This window comes from Carcharodon carcharias, chromosome 4, assembly GCF_017639515.1.
Source record: "Carcharodon carcharias isolate sCarCar2 chromosome 4, sCarCar2.pri, whole genome shotgun sequence".
Classification (NCBI taxonomy): Eukaryota; Metazoa; Chordata; class Chondrichthyes; order Lamniformes; family Lamnidae; genus Carcharodon; species Carcharodon carcharias.
In genome coordinates, this window is record NC_054470.1 from 132325153 (window position 1) to 132343596 (window position 18444).

The window sequence follows — 18444 nt, forward strand, 5'->3', positions numbered from 1 at the left end:
AAAATGATTATTGCATCTGTTTCCTTGAATCTGTTTCTACCATCCTTTCAGGCAGTACATTTCAAACCATTGTAACTTGCTGTGTTAAAAACAATCTTCTCATCTTGCCCCTAGTTCTTTGCTTAGCTACCTTAAATCTGTTTCCTCTGATTGCTGACCCTTCTCAACTGGAAAAATTTCTCATTATTTATTGTGTCAAACCATTCATGATTTTGAATACCTTAATTAAATCTCCCCTTAATCTTCTCTGTTCTTAAGAGAACAACGCCAGGTTCTCCGATCTCTCCATGTAACTGAAGTCTTTCATACCTGGTACCATTCTAATAAATTTCCTCTGCAGCCTCTTCATAAAGTGCGGTGCCAGAAATGGACACAGTACTCCACCTGAGCCTAATCAGTAATTTAAATTGTTTATAAATTTGAATATTTTAAAAAAGCAGTCACCGTGCAATGTATTTATTGTTTATAATCACTAAACCAGAAATGAACTTAATAAATTTACCCCCGGCATCCTAATGACCACGTCGCCAACCCCTTGCTAATCACCCTGAAAATGGTAATCACGTGCTGTAATGACTTCTGCATAACATTCTCAGTACTGCTCAAAGCAAAGCACATCCTAATATGATCAAACTTGAAGTGCATGGCAGAATACACTTGATTTTTTTTACATAAAAAAATCAAACATATGCATTCTGTAAACTGAGTCTAACATTGCGGGATGGGGGTGTGGGTGGGTGGGTGGTTCTATTGAATTGAGTATTGTTGCACCTGTAAAACAGCCCTAGATAATTCACTGCAAGTTGCTATTTTCTTTATGGAATAATTATGGTATTCAAAAACCTCTATGTCTGAGAGATAGATGGTGAGAAATGATTTGGGTACATTAATAAGAGCTATTAAAGTAAGCTTAATTTGTCACTTAATTGTGTTTCTATATTGCAGAATTCTGATTTAGCATTAATCAATTTCTATTTGTTATTGTACATAAGGATTTGTTGAAATGTTTATTTTACAATTGTAGGGAGGAAGAGAAAATTAGAGTGTCTAACCAGCTGTAGTTATTCAATCAGGAGAACATAATGTATGAATATTATTTTCACTTTTGATTACTGGGAAAAGGGATATTGCTTATACATAGTTGTGAAGAATCTGTTTTAGGAATTTGTCTCCTTATGATCACAGGACTTCTGCTTTCTGCTGTCAACCAGAGCGGGAGGGTTGGGTATAAACCTGGCATCTGCAGACACTGTAGTTATTTTTGATTCAGACTGGAATCCACAGAATGATTTACAGGCGCAAGCAAGAGCTCACAGAATTGGTCAGAAGAAACAGGTAACTATTCCCCTGCTGCTGGTCAAAGTACAGCATTTCACTTAATGTTTATGATTCCCACCATAGTGGGACTCAATTCTAACCAAGTTAAATGCAATTTGTTAACTTTTAAAGTTCTTCATAAATATTCGCATGCACTTTCCTTTCACTGATTTAAAAAGTCATATTCCAAACTCAAAAATAGTTTAATGTCTAATTATCAAAGATGCAACATGTTTGGAAGCTTTAGTGATTTACCTGAACTTCTAAGACCATCTTTGTAGATTTATAAGTTTGATTTAAAATTCATTTGTGAGGATATAACGTATGTAATGCATCTTTCAGGTTAATATATATCGGCTAGTCACAAAGGGGACAGTAGAAGAAGAGATAATTGAAAGAGCAAAGAAAAAGATGGTGCTGGATCACCTTGTTATACAACGAATGGATACAACAGGGAAAACTGTGCTACACACTGGTTCCAATCCTACAAAGTATGTAGCTACATTTTTCTGCGATATCATTTATGGTTCAATAACAAGTAGCTAAAAAAATGAGTCATTTATTTAAGGTTATTAGGAAACTCCACTAAATTTCTTGGCTCAATTCTCTGATTTGGTGCTATTACGGTGTCTTTATGCACAAGCAGTTCACTGAGAAAAGAAGGGATTCCCCATTTTGGCAGATTATTAAAACCCAGTTGTGAAGTTGCTTAATACCTACATCCTGATTTGGTGCATCTTTTATTCTTTTCAATTTTGTTGCTCACAGACTATATGGGCCATCCTTCTGAACCTAGGTTTCCCAATATTTTAGAAAAGTTGTCATAATTGTTTTAATTTCTGAAAAAAACTTGAATTTAACACAGCATGAATGCTTAAACCACATCAAGTAATGAATTGCTTTTGGCAAAAGTTGAGAGGCCCAAACAAACCAAATGAAAACCCAGACTTGCAGCAAGTACATGCCACATTAGGAAGGGAAGGTGCAGACTAAGAGAATCAAATATGTTTAGGCATTCTTTTGCTTGTTTAATATATATTTGGGATTGTTAAAGTGCAGCAGTCAGTTTGGATATGGTTTTTATAATTTGTTGATCCACAGAATGTAAGAGTCCCTGACAAGGCCAGCATTTATTGTCCATCCTAATAGTTCCTGAGAAGGTGGACAACACTAACTGCTCTGAGCATCTACAATTTATGTGGTGAAATTTGTGAGGGAATTTGTGTCTTTAAGTTTGATTTCTAGTTTTTGAGGCAGACTAACTAAAACCGAAACAGAATAGGGGATCAGACTAGCTACTGGAAGGATGGGAGATGAACTGCTTTGTGAGGAAGTCAGAGTTTGAAGGACTTTGTGACTGTGTGAGATCACTAAAACCTGAGTGGAAAGCTGAGCTATAATTCTATTAATGATAATGTATTACCCCCAACACCATGAAATCTTATCTGTTGTAGTAACCTTTCAGGTAGCATCTTATCAAATGCCTTTTTGGAAGCCCAAGTACACTACATCTGCTGTTTCCCCTTTATCCACCATGTTAGTTAAATCCTCAAAGAACTCCAACAAATCCCTAACAGCACTGTGGGTGTACCTACACCACATGGATTGCAGCGGTTCAAGAGGGCCGCCCACCACTAATTAGGAATGAGCATAAATGCTAGCCTAGCCAGAGATGCCCACGTCCCATGAAAGAATAAAACAAATTGTCAAACATGATTTCCTTTTCATAAAACCACGTTGACTTTGCTTAATTGTATAATGACTTAACTAAATGCCCTGCTACTAAATCCTTGAAAATGGAATCCACATTTTTGCCATGACAGACACTCAACTAACTGGCCTATAGTTTCCTGTTTTCTAACTATTTACTTTCCTGAATGGGGGCATTACATTTGTGATTTTCCGATCCGCAGGGGCCTATCCCGAATCTAGGGAATTTTGGAAGATTATAACCAGTGATAGTGGTTATTTTAACTTACAATCTCACTTTTGGCCCTTGATTTTCTACTGTTCTTGGGATATTTCTAGTATTTTCTAACATGAAGACAGATACAAAATACTTGTTCAAAGTTTCTGCCATTTCTTTGTTCCCCATTATTAATGCCCCAGTCTCATCCTCTCAGGGACCAAAGTCTACTTTGGCTATTCTCTTTTTATAGCTAGCTTCTGACTTACTTTTTTGGCCATATTTTTTATGGGGCTGCCCCAGTTAAGTTTCTGGTAAATGGTGACCTCCAGAATGTTGTTGGGATTTGGTGATGATAATATTGGTGAATGCCGAGAGGAGGTGATTAAACTCTGTCTGTTATTCTGAAACTGTGCCCCTGGTTCTAGATTTCCCCCCTGGGAGAACATCCTCTTAGCATCTACCTTGTCAACCCACCTCAGAATCTTATGTTTCAGTAAGATCACCTTTTATTCTCCTAAACTCTAATGAGTATAAGCCAACCTGCTCAAGCTTTCCTCATAAGACAAACCCCTCATCCCAGGAATCAATCTAGTGAATCTTCTCTGAACTACCTCCAATTCAAGTTTATCCCTCCTTAAATAAGGGTGGTAAATGCCAAGCACTTGTGTGGCACAAATGTTGCTTGGCACTTATCAGACAAGCCTGAATATTGCCCAGGTCTTTCTATGTGTGGGGAAAGGCTGCTTTAGTATCTGAGGAGTTGCGCATGGTACTGAATGCTGTGCAGTCATACCACACATCCCCACTGCTAACCTTATGATGGAAGGAAAGTCACTGATGAAGTAAGTGAAGATGGTTAGACCTTGAGGCACACCTGCAGCGATATGTTATGGCTGAGATGATTGGCCTGCAGCAACCACAAACATCTTCCTTTGTGCTAAGGATGACTCCAACCAGTGGAGAGCTATCTCCCAATTCCCATTAACTTTAATTTTACTGGTGCTCCTTGATGCAACACAGTCAAATGCCATCTTGATGGCAAGGACAGTCACTCTCACCTCACCTCTGGAATTCAACTCTCGTGTAAATGTTCGGACCAAGGCTGTAATGAGGGGCAGAATTTTATGCCGGTGGGGTTTTACGGTCCCACAGAAGTCAGTAGACTTGTGAACGGCTTTGGTAGAAGGGTCAGATGTGCAGAGCATTTCCTAAATGGTAAGAGATTAGAAAGTTTAGATTTACAAAGGGACCTGGTCTGTAAGCCACTGAAAACTAACATACAGGTGCAGCAGGCAATTTGGAAGGCTAATGGAATGTTAGCCTTTATCACAAGAGGATTTACGTACAGGAGTAGTGAAGTCTTGCTTCAATTGTATAGAAGCTTGGTTAGACTGCATGTGGAGTACTGTGTGCAGTTTTGGTGCCCTTACTTCAGAAAGGATATTATTGCCATAGAGGGAGTGCAACGAAGGTTCACTGGTGTTGTTCCGGGGATAATGGGAATGTCTTATGAAGAGAGATTGGGGAAACCGGGCCTGTATTCTCTAGAATTTCGAAGAATGAAAAGTGATCTCATTGAAACCTACAAAATACTTAAAGGAATAGACAGGCTAGATGCAGTTAAGATGTTTCCCCTGGTAGGGGAGTCTAGAACCAGGGGACACAATTTCAAAATAAGGGGGAAGCTGCTTAGGACCGAGATGAGAAATTTCTTTACTCAGAGGGTTGTGAATCTTTGGAATTCTGTCCCCCAGAGGGCAGTGGAAGCTCAGTCATTGAGTATGTTTAATGTAGAGATTGATAGATTTCTGATTAACAACATAAAGGTTTATGGGAATAATATGGGTAAAAGACATTGAAGTGTTCAATCAGCTATGATTGTATTGAATGGTGGAGCAGGCTTGATGGGCTGAATGGCCCTCTCCTGTTCACATGTTCCTAAGTAGGTAGTAAGTGGCAGAATGGGCCTATTGAGGACAGAGGGTGATGTATGCTTAAAGATGCAAGGGAAGACTAATATACTTAAGAGTACTTTGTATCAGTGTTCACTAAGGAAGTGGGTGCTTACAAAATATCAGTAGAAGCGGAGATGATAGTGGTGTAATGGATGAGGTGAAAATTGATAGGCAGGCTGTACTGGAATGAGCTGATAGAGTGGATAATTTGCCTTGTCCTGATGGCTTGTCTCTGAGGTTGCTAAAGGAACTGGGACCTGAGATAGCAGAACGGTTTGCCATAATCTTCCAGTCTTCCCTAGATGCAGTGCCAAAGGATTGGAGAGTGGCAAATATAGCACTCTTGTTCAAGAAAGGTTGTAAGGACCTTCCTCTTAGGCCGATCAATTTAACATCAGTGGTGGGTGAGGATTTAGAAACAATAATCAGAGAAAAGTTCAACAGACACTTGGAGAGGTTTGAGTTAATTAAGAAGCCAGTACAGATTTGTAAAATGTAGATCACGCTTGATAAATCCCATTGAATTTTTTGATCATGTAACTGAGAAATCTGAAGCAAATGCAGTGGATGTTGTCTGTATGGATTTTAAGAAGGTGTTTGACAAAGTGCAAGTACCACAAAAGCCTGGTTAACAAAATTGAGACACATGAGGGTTAATGTCAAATTGGAAGAAAAATTGGCTGAAGAACAGAAAACAGTGAGTTACGGTGTTTCGTGGCTTTTCAGAGTAGAGGATAGTAGACATTGATGTTTCCCAAGGGTTCGGTGCTAGAACCACTGCTTTTATTGATGTATCTGAATGACTTGGATATCAGAATATGGGGTAAAATTTCAAAATTTGCCAGTGATGTCAAACTTGAAGGTGTGGCAGACAGTGAGGATAATACCAATCAGTGCAAGATGCAATGGGCAGACAAGTGGCAGATGAAATTTATTACAGTGAAATGTGAGATGATGCATTTTTACAGAAGAATGGGGAGGAGCAGTACCTTTGAAGGTGACAAGACACGTTGAGAGTATCTGGGAGCCTCCTCTCCCAGAAGGCAGAAATGGTTGGCAAAATTCACCATCGCCTTAAATGTGCCAGCTCAGCCCTCGGCCGACTGAGGACAACTGTATTTGAGGATCCAGGATCTCAAACCTGAGACCAAGGAAATGGTTCACCAAGCAGCAGTGATCCCCGCACTCCTACATGTGTTGGAGATTTGGATAACCTGCAGCACTGGAGAACTACCACCAGCGGTGCCTTGCAAGATCGTCATATTCTGGTGGCAAGAAAGTTGCTCCAATTGCAACATCCTTTCCCAAGCCAACTTCCCCGGCATCAAGGAGTTAAACACTCAAAACCAGCTCCGCTGAGTGTGACATGTTATTCGTATACCAGACACAAGACTCCTGGAGCAACTGCTGTTCTCAGAACTTGGTCGTAGTAGGAGGCTCCCAGGAGGATAGCAGAAATGCTTTAGGGATGTCCTTAAAGCATCACTGAAGAGGTCAAACATACCCACCGATTAATGGCTTGTGACCAACCAAAATGGCAAAGGCTTATTTGGGAAGGCAGCATTGGGTGAGACAGTGGTGTAGTGATAATGTCACTGGACTAATAATCCAGAGGCCTATAAAGTAGGTTCCGATCCCATGCAGCAGCTGGTAGAATTTAAATTCAATTAATACCCCTGGAATTGAAACTAGTCTGAGTAATGGTGACCATGAAACGATCATTGATTGTCATAAAGACCCGTCCGGTTCACTAATGACCTTTTAAGGAAGGAAATCTGCCATCCTTCCTGGTCCAGCCTAAATGTGCCGCTAGACACACAGCAATGTGGTTGACACTTACCTGCACTCTCCAATGCCTAGCAAGACATTCATTTCTCAAGGGCAATTGAGGATGGACAACAAAAGCCTTGCCAACAGCTACCACAACCCATGAAAGAATAAATTTAAAAAAAGCACTGAGATTTCATATGAAACCTGTAGAGGCAAAGGCCTGAGGGGACACAAAACCCTACAAAGAACACAGAAAACCTTTTTATGCAGCGAATGGTAGTGACCTGGAACTCCCTACCTCCGAGGCTTTGGAAACAGAGTTGACCAATTATTTAAAAAGGAAGTTGGTTAGGCACTTGAGGGAAATAAACTTGCAAGACTATGGAGTTTCAGCGGGTGAATGGGACTGCTTGGATTTCTCTACAGAGTGTGGATAAGATGGTGGCGTAGTGATATTGTCACGAGAATAATCCCAAGACCCAGGATAATGCTCTGGGGGAGATAGTCACCCGGGTTCGTATCTCACCACAGCAGAAACCGTGTCGATTGTCAGAAAAACCCATCTCCCATCTGATTCACGAAAGTCGTTGAGGGACGGAAATCTTCCATTCTTTCTTGGTGTGGCCTACGTGTGACTCCAGACCCACAGCAGTGTGGTTGATTTTTAACTGCCCTCTGAAATGGCCTAGCAAGCCACTCAGTTGCATGAAACCGCTAAAAACAATTCAGTAAGGAATGAAACTGACCAGACCATCCAGCATCGACCTAGGCACCAGAAATGACAATGGCAAACTCAGCCCTGTCAACTCAGCAAAGCCCTCCTTACAAACATCTGGGGGCTTGTGCCACAATTGGGAGAGCTCACTCACAGACTAGTCAAAAACAGCTTGACATAGTCATATTCTCAGACTCATACCTTACAGACATTATCCCAGACAGCACCTTCCCTGGGATGTCTGGTCCCAACGGCAGAACAGACCCAGCAGAGGTGGCCACAGTGGTATATAGTCAGGAGGGTTGCCCTGGGATTCCTCAACATCAATTCCGGACCCCATGAAGTCTCATGGCATCAGGTCAAACATGGGCAAGGAAACCTCTGATTACCATGTGTGAAGCTGCCCCCCACCCCCACCCCTCAGCTGATGAATCAATACTCTTTGTTGAACACCACTTAAGGAAACAGAGGGTGGCAAGAGTGGGGGTGGGGGGCAGCTGCACACATGGTAATCAGAGTGCATAATGTACTCTGGGTAGGAGACTTCAGTGTCCATCACCAAGAGTGGCTTGGTAGCATCACTACAGACCAAGCTGACTGAGTGCTAAAGGACATAGCTGCTAGACTGGGTCTGCTGCAGGTGTTGAGAGAACCAACAAGGGGGAAAAGCATACTTGACCTCATCCTCACCAACCTGCTTGCCGCAGATGCATCTGCCCATGACGGTATCGGTAGGAGTGACCACTGCACAGCCCATCTGGAGCCAAAGTCCTGCCTTCATATTGAAGATACCCTCCATTGTGTTGTATGGCACTATCACAATGCTAAATGGGAAAAGTTTCGAATACATCTAACAATTCAAGACTGGGCAACCATGAGGTACTGTGGGCCATCAGCAGCAGCAGAATTGCACTCAACCACAATCTGCATGGCCCGGCATATCCCCCACTCTACCATTGCCACCCAGCCAGGGAATCAATCTGGTTGAATGAAGAATGGGGAGGAGGGTATGCCAGGAGCAGCACCAGGCATACCTAAAAATGAGGCATCAACCTGGTGAAGCTACAACACAGAATCAATTGCATGCCAAACGGCATAAGCAGCTAGCGATAGACAGAGCTAAGCGATTCCACAACCAATGGATCAAATCTAAGCTCTGCAGTCCTGCCACATCTAGTCATGAATGGTGGTAGACAATTAAATAACTCACAAATATCCCCATCCTCAATGATGGTGGAGCCCAGCACATCAGTGCAAAGTATAAGGCTGAAGCATTTGTAACAATCTTCAGTCAGAAGTGCTGACTGGATGATCCATCTTGGTTTCCTCCTGAGGCCCTCAGCATCACAGAGACCAGTCTTTTTAGCCAATTTGATTCACTCCATGTGATATCAAAAAATGATTGAAGGTACTGGTACAAAGGCTGTGGGCCCTAACAATATTTCAAAAATAGTTCTGAAGACTTTTGCTTCAGAAGCTGCCATGCCCCTAGCCAAGCTGCTGCAGTATAGCTACAACACTGGCATCGACAATGTGGAAAATTGTCCAGGTATGCCCTGTACACAAAAAAGCAGGACAAATCCAACCTGGCCAATTACTGCCCCATCAGTCTGCTGTCCATCATCAGTAAAGTGATGGAAGGGCTCATCAACAATGCTATCAAGCAGCACTTGTTTAGCAATAACCTCTTCACTGACGCTCAGTTTGGGTCCTGCCAGGGTCACTCAGCTCCTTACCTCATTACAGCTTTTGTTTATATACAGACAAAAGAGCTGAACTCGAGAGCTGAGGTGAAAGTGACTGGCCTTGACATCAAGGCAGCATTTGATGGAGTGTGGCATCAGGGAGCTCTAGCAAAACTGGGGTCAATAAGAAGTGGGGGGGAAAAAACTGCTGGTTAGAGTCATACCAAACATAAAGGAAGATGGTTATGATTGTTGGAGATCAGTCATCTCAGTTCCAGGACATCACTGCAGGAGTTCCTCAGGGTGATGTCCTAGGCCCAACCATCATCAGCTGCTTCATCAGTGACCTTCCTTCCATCATAAAGTCAGAAGTGGGGATGTGCACTGCTGATTGCACAATGTTCAGCACCATTTATGGCTCCTCAGACACTGAAGCAGTCCATGTCCAAATGCCTGCAAGGCCTGGGCAATTTCAGGCTTGGGCTGACAAGTGGCAAGTAACATTAGCACCACACAAGTGCCAGGTAGTAACCATCTCCAAGAAGCGAGAATCTAACCATCACCCCTTGATACTCTGTGACATTAACATCACTGAATCCCCCACTATCAACATCCCGGTGTGGGGGGGCTTCAGTCACTGGGCAAAGAAGTGGCAGATGGAATACAACGTGGGGAAGTGTGAGGTCATGCACTTTGGTAGGAAGAATAGAGGCATAGACTATTTTCTAAATGGGGAGAGAATTCAGAAATCTATAGTGCAAAGGGACTTGGGAGTTCTCGTCCAGGATTCTCTTAAGGTTAACTTGCAGGTTGACGTGGTAGTTAGGAAGGCAAATGCAATGTTGGCATTTATTTTGAGAGAACTAGAATATAAAAGCAAGGATGTGCTGCTGAGGCTTTATAAGGCTCTGGTCAGACCACATTTAGAATATTGTGAGCAATTTTGGGCCCTGTATCTCAAGAAGGATCTGCTGGCCCTGGAGAGGGTCCAGAGGAGGTTCACGCGAATGATCCCAGGAATGAAAGGCTTAACATACGAGGAACGTTTGAGGACTCTGGGTCTATGTTCGATGGAGTTTAGAAGGATGAGGGGGGATCTGATTGAAACTTACAGAATACTGAAAGGCCTGGATGGAGTGGACGTGGGGAAGATGTTTCCATTAGTAGGAGAGACTAGCACCCGAGGGCACAGCCTCAGAGTAAAGGGAAGACCTTTTAGAACAGAGATGAGGAGAAACTTCTTTAGCCAGAGAGTGGTGAATCTATGGAATTCATTGCCACAGAAGGCTATGGAGGCCAGGTCATTGAGTGTATTTAAGACCGAGAAAGATAGGTTCTTGATTGGTAAAGGGATCAAAGGTTATGGGGAGAAGGCGGGAGAATGGGGTTGAGAAACTTATCAGCCATGATTGAATGGCGGAGCAGACTCGGTGGGCCGAATGGCCTAATTTCTGCTCCTATGTCTTACGGTCTTATGGTCATTAGCCGAGGGAAGGCAGAAGGTAATAATCAGCAGGCAGTTTCCTTGCCCATGTTTGATTGATGCATTTAGACTCCTGGTACTGAATAAATGCTATGCTCCACTTAAAATGTTTCTCAATTTCATGAATTGCTGATTCACTGGAGTGACCTTTGGTTTCTGCCCGAAACAGCTGCAAAGTCAGCAGAGTGGTCACACTGTTGAAAGCTGGCATTCGGTTTGGTCTTTATTTAAATGTCACTAAAGAATAGTTGGCACCGAATGAGAATCCTGCTGCTGCTTATCAGCTATGGGAGGGTGGAAACGTGCTGCCTGGCTGTTAGGCCACAAGAGAGTAGCAATCCCAGGAGGAATCTTGCTTAGGCAGGCAGTGGGACAGAGTATTTTTATCTGTGCAAAATAGGATCATCTCCTCTTGTGTCGTGCATAAATAAAAATATAAAGTTTCTTAAGTCTATTTTTGAGCAGCCTCCAGTGATCCCTTGAAGGAGTACTTAGCAATTTGGTACAAATGTGAAGAGCACGTACAGTGCATGCTCTGCAGACTTGTTCCTGAAAAGTGCAAACAAAGTCCTACAACTGGTGTGAGACCCCAACTTATATACTCAGGCAGACATAGTGCTCACCTATTCATAAGCTCACCAAAAAATTTCGCTAGGTGGCCCTTGAGCGTCATTGAAATTGTTAAGTTGCCCCAACATCCCCGCCATAATTTTTTTGTGTTTGAGTCAGAGTGCAACAGTTTACTGGCAGTTAAAAATCACCCAGTTAGATTATTGCTTAGACTATGTTCTACAGTAATTGTGAAACACAGATCTGTATATATGTGTGTAAAAACAGAATTTTGTTTTAAATTTATTCATTCACGGGATGTGGGTGTTGCTGGCAAGGCCACTACTTTTTGCCCATGCCTAATTGCTCTTGAGAAGTGGATCATGACCACTTGCTACACCATTTTAGAGGGCAGTTAGAGCCAAACCCATTGCTGTGGGCCTAAAGTCACATATAGGACAGACTAGGTAAGAAGATGTGTTTCCTCAGGCATTAGTGAACCAGTAAGGTTTTTATGACGATTTGACAGTCTCATGATCATTACTAAGATGAGCAGTTTACTCTAATTTATTTAACTCAATTTAAATCCGGATTTAATCATGTCTTTGATTTATTAGTCCACTAGCATTACCACTATTATATCCATAATAATTTATGTTTATAATGATTTGTAATATGTTTCAATGCAAAGCATAATTCTGCAGAATAGAATTGTCACAAAATATTCAGAGAATTAGTGTTTGGCTAGAACTGAGGTTTTATTATCCTTGTTACAGTGACCGAGGAGCTTTGTAAACTCAATTGTGTTGAAAATCCCTTATTGATATTTATTTAAAGTATTTTGCCAGTCCTGCACAGATTCAGGCACCAATTCAGTATAGGAATAATTTCACTTAAGCCAATGCGTTTTAATTTTGAATGATACTTTTAAACTGTCAAATTGCTCCCACCATTGCTGACCACAGAGAGTCATATAGCTTCTTGACTGTAGTTCATGTAGTTCAAAAGTGCTTTCAAGAGCCCAGGCTTTTATAATTGCACTGCTGGATGTTTTCCACAGCTTAATTTGGCACAGCATGAAGATTTTATGCACCCACCATTACCTTCTGAAACCTTAGTAACAATATTGCTAATGTTGTCTGCAGCTTCTAGACATAATCCATTTAAAAGAGTGCTCTACGGTGTTCTGCTTTGGTTAAACTTTAATATTCCATTTAAAGTTTTCTTTCAATGCATCGAGACAAGGAACTTTGAAGTCCAGCTTTCCTTCTGTTAAACTGAGAGAATATATGCAGTGTTGGAATAACCTCTGCTATCTGGTAATTGCTCTTCATATGTGGATGTGTTTGAACGCAGGCTGTCCATATGGAGTTGTATTTTCTTGGCCAGAGAGAGAAATTTAAAAGCTCACCATTGAAAAAAAATACCTTTTGATCTTCAGTGTTTTTTATTGAAAACAGGAGGAATATATGTTGTTCCGATTTTAATATGTTTACATTAGTAGGATGCTCACAGATTCGTGGTACAAGTAAAGTTAATTTCAGGATGTTTTACCTTAGTGTAATTTTTTGTTCTCTCAACCCATTGTCCTATAAAAATGGTAAAGTGTTTCACAAATCAAAATTTCATACAATAATTGCAACAACAACTGCTGAATACCATCAACATTCTGGGGATTGTCATTAATGAGAAACTGGCCTGGACCAGCCATATAAATACTGTGGCTATAAGAGCAGGTCAGAGGTTGGAATCCTGCAGTGAGTAACTCATCTCCTAACTCCCCAAAGCCTGTCCACCATCTACAAGGCTCAAGTCAGGAGTGTGATGGAAACTCTCCACTGCCTGGATGAGTGCAGCTCCAACATTCAGGCTCAACACCATCTAAGTTAGAGCAGCCTGTTTGATTGACACCCTATCCTTAAACATTCACTCCTTACACCACTGACGCACATTGGCAGCAGTGTGCTCCAACTATAAGATAGATAAACTGCAGCAACTTGCCAAGGCTACTTCAACAGCACCTTCCCAATCCGTGGCCTCTACCAGGGCAGCAGATGCATTGGAACACCACCACCACCTATTAGTGCCTCTCCAAGCCACTTGCCATCCTGATTTGGAACTTTATTGCTGTTTCCTCACTGTTGCTAGGTCAAAATCCTGAGAATCCCTCCCTAACAGCACTGTGGGTATACCTACACCATCTGGACTACGGTTCACCACCACCTTCCCAGGGGCAGTTAGGGGTGGGCAGTAAATGCTGGCTTTGTTCATGATGCTCACATCCCAAGAATGGATTTTAAAAAATCAATCCACTATAAATGACTAATTTGAAATTTTAATCCACTGTCATCTTTATATATGCAGCAAAAAATTTAAGAATCATTGTATCCGTGGAACTCAACTGCAGAGATAAGTGTTGCAGGTTGTGTCCCAGAATTTCAATTCATTTTCAAATCTATTCATTGTGCTAATTTGTCGGATTGCGGTCAAGAATTTGCATCTTATCCATATTATCTCTTCTGATTTCAGTTCTACTCCTTTTAATAAAGAAGAGCTGGCAGCTATCCTGAAGTTTGGAGCTGAGGAACTCTTCAAAGAACCTGAAGGAGAGGAACAAGAACCACAGGTAACTAAACCACAAGGGTTGACCTCATGTAGAGTCTTTCTTGAAAATTTTGAGTCTATCCTAGTCGGTCTGTTCAGGGTACTCCAAGTGAGGGAGAATTGTCACTGGACTAGTAATCCAGTGACCCAGGGTACCCAGGTTCGAACCCCATCATGGCAGATGGTGAAATTCAAATTCAATAAAGAATCTGGAATTAAAAATCTAACGATAACCATTGGTTGGTAAGAGAAACAACAAGAGGGGAAAACATAACAATCTGCCTGCCACAAATGCATCTGTCTATGACAGTATCGGTAAGAGTGACCACCGCACAATCTTTGTGGAGACAAAGTCCCGGCTTCACTTTGAGGTTACCCTTCATTGTGTTGTGTGACACTATCATCGTGCTAAATGGGACAGTTTATGAACAGATCTAGCAACTCAAGACTGGGCATCTGTGAGGCGCTGTGGGCCATCAGCAGCAGCAGGATTGTACTCAACTGCAATCTGTAACCACATTGCCCAGCATAACCCCCACTCTACCATTACCATCAAGCCAAGGGATCAACCTTGGTTCAATGAAGAGGAGGGCATGCCGGGAGCAGCGCCAGGCATACCTAAAAATGAGGTGTGAGCCTGGTGAAGCTACGACATAGAGGATGACTTGTATGCCAAACAGCATAAGCAGAAAGTGATATAGAGAGCTAAGCGATCCCAAAGCTAACTGATCAGATCTCAGCTCTGCAGCCCTGCCACATCCAGTCGTGAATGAGGTTGGACAATTAAACAATTCACTATACGAGGAGGCCTGGGGGATCCCAGCACATCAGTGCAAAAGGTAAGGCTGAAGCATTTGCAACCAAATTCAGCCAGAAGTGCGAAGCAGATGATTCATCTCGGCCTCCTCCTGAGGTCCCCAACTTCACAGATGCCAGTCTTCAGCCAATTCGATTCATTCCATATGATATCAAGAAATGGCTGAAGACACCGAAAAGTGCAAAGGCAATGGACCCTGACAAGATTCCGGCAATAGTACTGAAGACTTGTGCTCCAGAACTTGCCGTGCCCCTATCCAAGTTGTTCCAGTACAGCTACGATACTGGCATCTACTCGGCAGTGTGGAAAATTGCCCAGCTATGTCCTGTACACACAAAGCAGGACAAATCCACTCCGGCCAATTACTGCCCCATTCAGTAATGGGATGGAAGGGGACATCAACAGTGCTATCAAGCACTGGGTTCCTCCAGCACCACTCAGCTGCTGACCTTATTACAGCCTTGGCTCAAATATGAGCAAAAGAACTGAACTCAAGAGGTGAGGTGAGAGTAACTGACCTTGACATCAAAGCAGCACTTGACTGAGTATGGCATCAAGTGCTCCAGCAAAACTGGAATAAATGGGAATCAGGAGGAAATCATGGCTGGTTGTGGTCTTACCTAGCTCAAAGGAAGATGGTTGTTGGAGGTCAGTCATCTCAGTTCCATGACATCACTGCAGGAGTTCCTCAGGGTAGTGTCCTAGGCCCAACCATCTCCAGCTGCTTCATCAGTGACCTTCCTTCCATCATCAGGTCAGAAATGGGGATGTTCACTGATGATTGCACAATGTTCAGCACCATTCACAACTCCTCAGATACTGAAGCAGTCCATGTCCAAATGCAGCAAGACCTGGGCAATATCCAGGCTTGGGCTGACAAGTGGAAAGTAACCACCACCGAGGCACAGTAGCAGCAGTGTGTACCATCTACAAGATGCACTGCAGGAACTCAACTAGGCTCCTTAGACAGCGCCTTCCAAACCCACGACCTCTACCATCTGGAAGGACAAAGGCAGCAGGCACAAGGGGCTCCCCTCCAAGTTACTCATCATCCTGACCTGGAACTATATCACCATTCCTTCACTATTGCTGGGTCAAAATCCTGGAACTCCCTCCCTAACAGCATTGTGGGCATTGCAGCGGTTCAAGAAGCCAGCTCACCATCACCACCTGAAGAGCATTTCGGAATGGGCAATAAATGCTGGCCTATCCAGCAAATCCCACATCCCATGAATGAATAAAGAAAAATTCAAATTTCTTGAGATCAGGAGTTTGTTTTGATCCTTCAACATTGAAGACAGCAGCCAAAATAACATGGTCCAGATTTTGCAGTAATAATGGTTGTGAAACCGAGAGCTTTCGCTGAGATTCTGTGGCTCTTACTTCCTGATTTACTGTTTGTGAGAATACTTCACCGTGATTGGTTGTTTATCTTGCTTGATGCCATTACTGCTGTGTTGGAGCTTGATTCAGACTGATATCTGGAAAGCCGAAATTCCACATAATAGAAATTACTAAATCTTTGTGTGAAGCTTTCTTTAAGGATAGTAGTGAGCACCATTGCTTCACCACTGACCACAATATCTATCACCATATTGTCGCAAGGGAGCTCTTTGATGACTGTTGAGAACAATTTCTGCTTGAAATGTATCCACAGAGTGAACACCAGCAGTGAACCCGTATCCGACAGGTTGGAGTTCTTGATTTTTCAAGTGAGATTTCCTCAGCTTGAATTTACATTCAGCATCAGAACTGTAACAGCTCTCATTGTAAGATGTGCTTTTAAGGATGGTTTCTCATCACACATTGAGCAAGTTGTTTCTACTTCTGAATGCCTATGTTGCACTGTTTGAGTGACTTTTAAGCAATCTTCATATCTCCTTTGCCATCCAACTGCAATTCTCATTGTCAGTTCACCACAAAAGATCAGGAATTATTCATCAAGCATTCACACCACGTGACCCGACCAGCTTAACTGTGTCTTCATGATTGGAGCGTTCAAGCTGGCTTGCAAGCCTTGTTTAAGAACTTAAGTGTCAGGGATCTTGATGCGCCATCTAGTCTTCATTCGTCGTCTCAGGCAGCTTGGTTGAGGTTGAACTTTCCTAATGTGATTTGGATATGTTGACCAAGTTTCACAGGCATAAAGCCATGTTGACTGAATGAGAGCTCTGTAGACTTTAAGCATGGCCTGCAGGTTGCTGCCTCTCTTGTCCCAGAGCCACTCACTGAAATTGTCAAAAACTCAGTGGACTTTGATGATTCTGCAAGATGCTTCTGTGTTGATATTGTCTTCTCTGGGCATGGTGCTGCCCAAGTGGCTAAATCTGTCGATATCCTGGAGCATGTGATCACCCACAATGATGATAGCTGGAATTCAACTTGGCTTAAGGCTGGTTAGTGGAATATGAGCATCCTTTTAAAGCTGATAGCTATGCCAAATTGCTGACAAGCTATTGCAAAATGGTTAATGATTGTTTGCATATCATCCTGGGAGTTGGACATGAGAGCACTTCGCAAGCAAGAAACTTTTGAGGCATCTTTGTTTTAGCTTGTAATCTTCCAAAGTTGAAGGGCTACCGACCTTCCCTAAATTTCAGAATCGCTGAAAGCCTCAAAAAGCATAGCAGCAAATAAAATGGGGAAGAGTGATGGTGCCAGGCCATATCTTTGCTTAACCCTATTTTTTTTTTAGAGAGGAAGGAGATGCAATTGTCTTCTCCAGCCAGTTTGACCACTTCAATCTATTTCTCTGGACAAATTTGTTGAAGATTTTTCAAAGACCTCTTACTGCCAGTGTCAAATTCCTTTGTCAGGTCAACTAAGACGCTGTCAAAATTTACATTTTGCTCTTCAGATTTTTTTTAGAGCTGCCTGCCTGCGAAGATCACATCAGCTGTGCATTTTTGAACTCTCTTTGTCTGGGAGGATTTTTTCAGCAATGTGTTGAATTAGGCATCAGAATTGCAAGTATCTTTCCAGCAATGACAAGTAAAAAATTCCCTAGTGATTACCATAGATAAAACAATTTCCCTTTCCCTCATAGAGATGGACTCTTGAATTCTTAGGGGATCTTCCTTGAGTTCCACATAGATTGTAATAGTTTGTTGAGGTGCTTGACTAGGTAGTCACCACCAGCTTAGTCTCAGCAGGGATGGCATCAAAATCAGATTCCTTCCCATTTGAGGGCAACTAAATAGCTTTTTACAGCCACTCTATATTCTGTTGAGGCAGCTGATCAATGGCATAACTACTGATAACTGATTTAGAAGATTTTAGAAATAGTCTAATTTTTTCAGGATTTGATTTTTGGCTGAGAGAAATGATTTCATCAGTACACATAGTAGTGGTGGAGTCACTAGATTATGTACCATATACTACATATTACAGAAATTCTTCTGGTCAGCAGAGTGTTGCAGTTCATCTGCCTTCATGCTGCACCAGGAGTTGCACACAATCCTTAGTGTAGTTTGGACTTATTTACAAATGTTACCATAAGTTTGTTTTTTGGTTGATGACTTGCTTTTTATCCATGATGATTCCAGCAAGTGTTTTTCATTAAGTTAGTGTTCATAGACAGATGGGTCCAAGACTTCCTTAGTTGCACTGTGGTCTGCATCTGTGGTGCAGTTCCCGTAAG

General features: G+C 42.3%; 1 protein-coding gene across 3 annotated transcripts in view; it reads left to right on the plus strand.

Annotated features, from left to right (window-relative positions):
• chd1 (chromodomain helicase DNA binding protein 1) overlaps window positions 1–18444 on the plus strand; it is a 203795-nt gene that overhangs the window by 143440 nt on the left and 41911 nt on the right. For all 3 annotated transcript variants that reach the window (XM_041185542.1, XM_041185544.1, XM_041185545.1), the window contains 3 exons: window positions 1186–1335; window positions 1660–1808; window positions 13913–14009. In XM_041185542.1, coding sequence (XP_041041476.1) covers window positions 1186–1335; window positions 1660–1808; window positions 13913–14009 — 396 coding nt within the window. The remainder of the gene's footprint in view (window positions 1–1185; window positions 1336–1659; window positions 1809–13912; window positions 14010–18444) is intronic.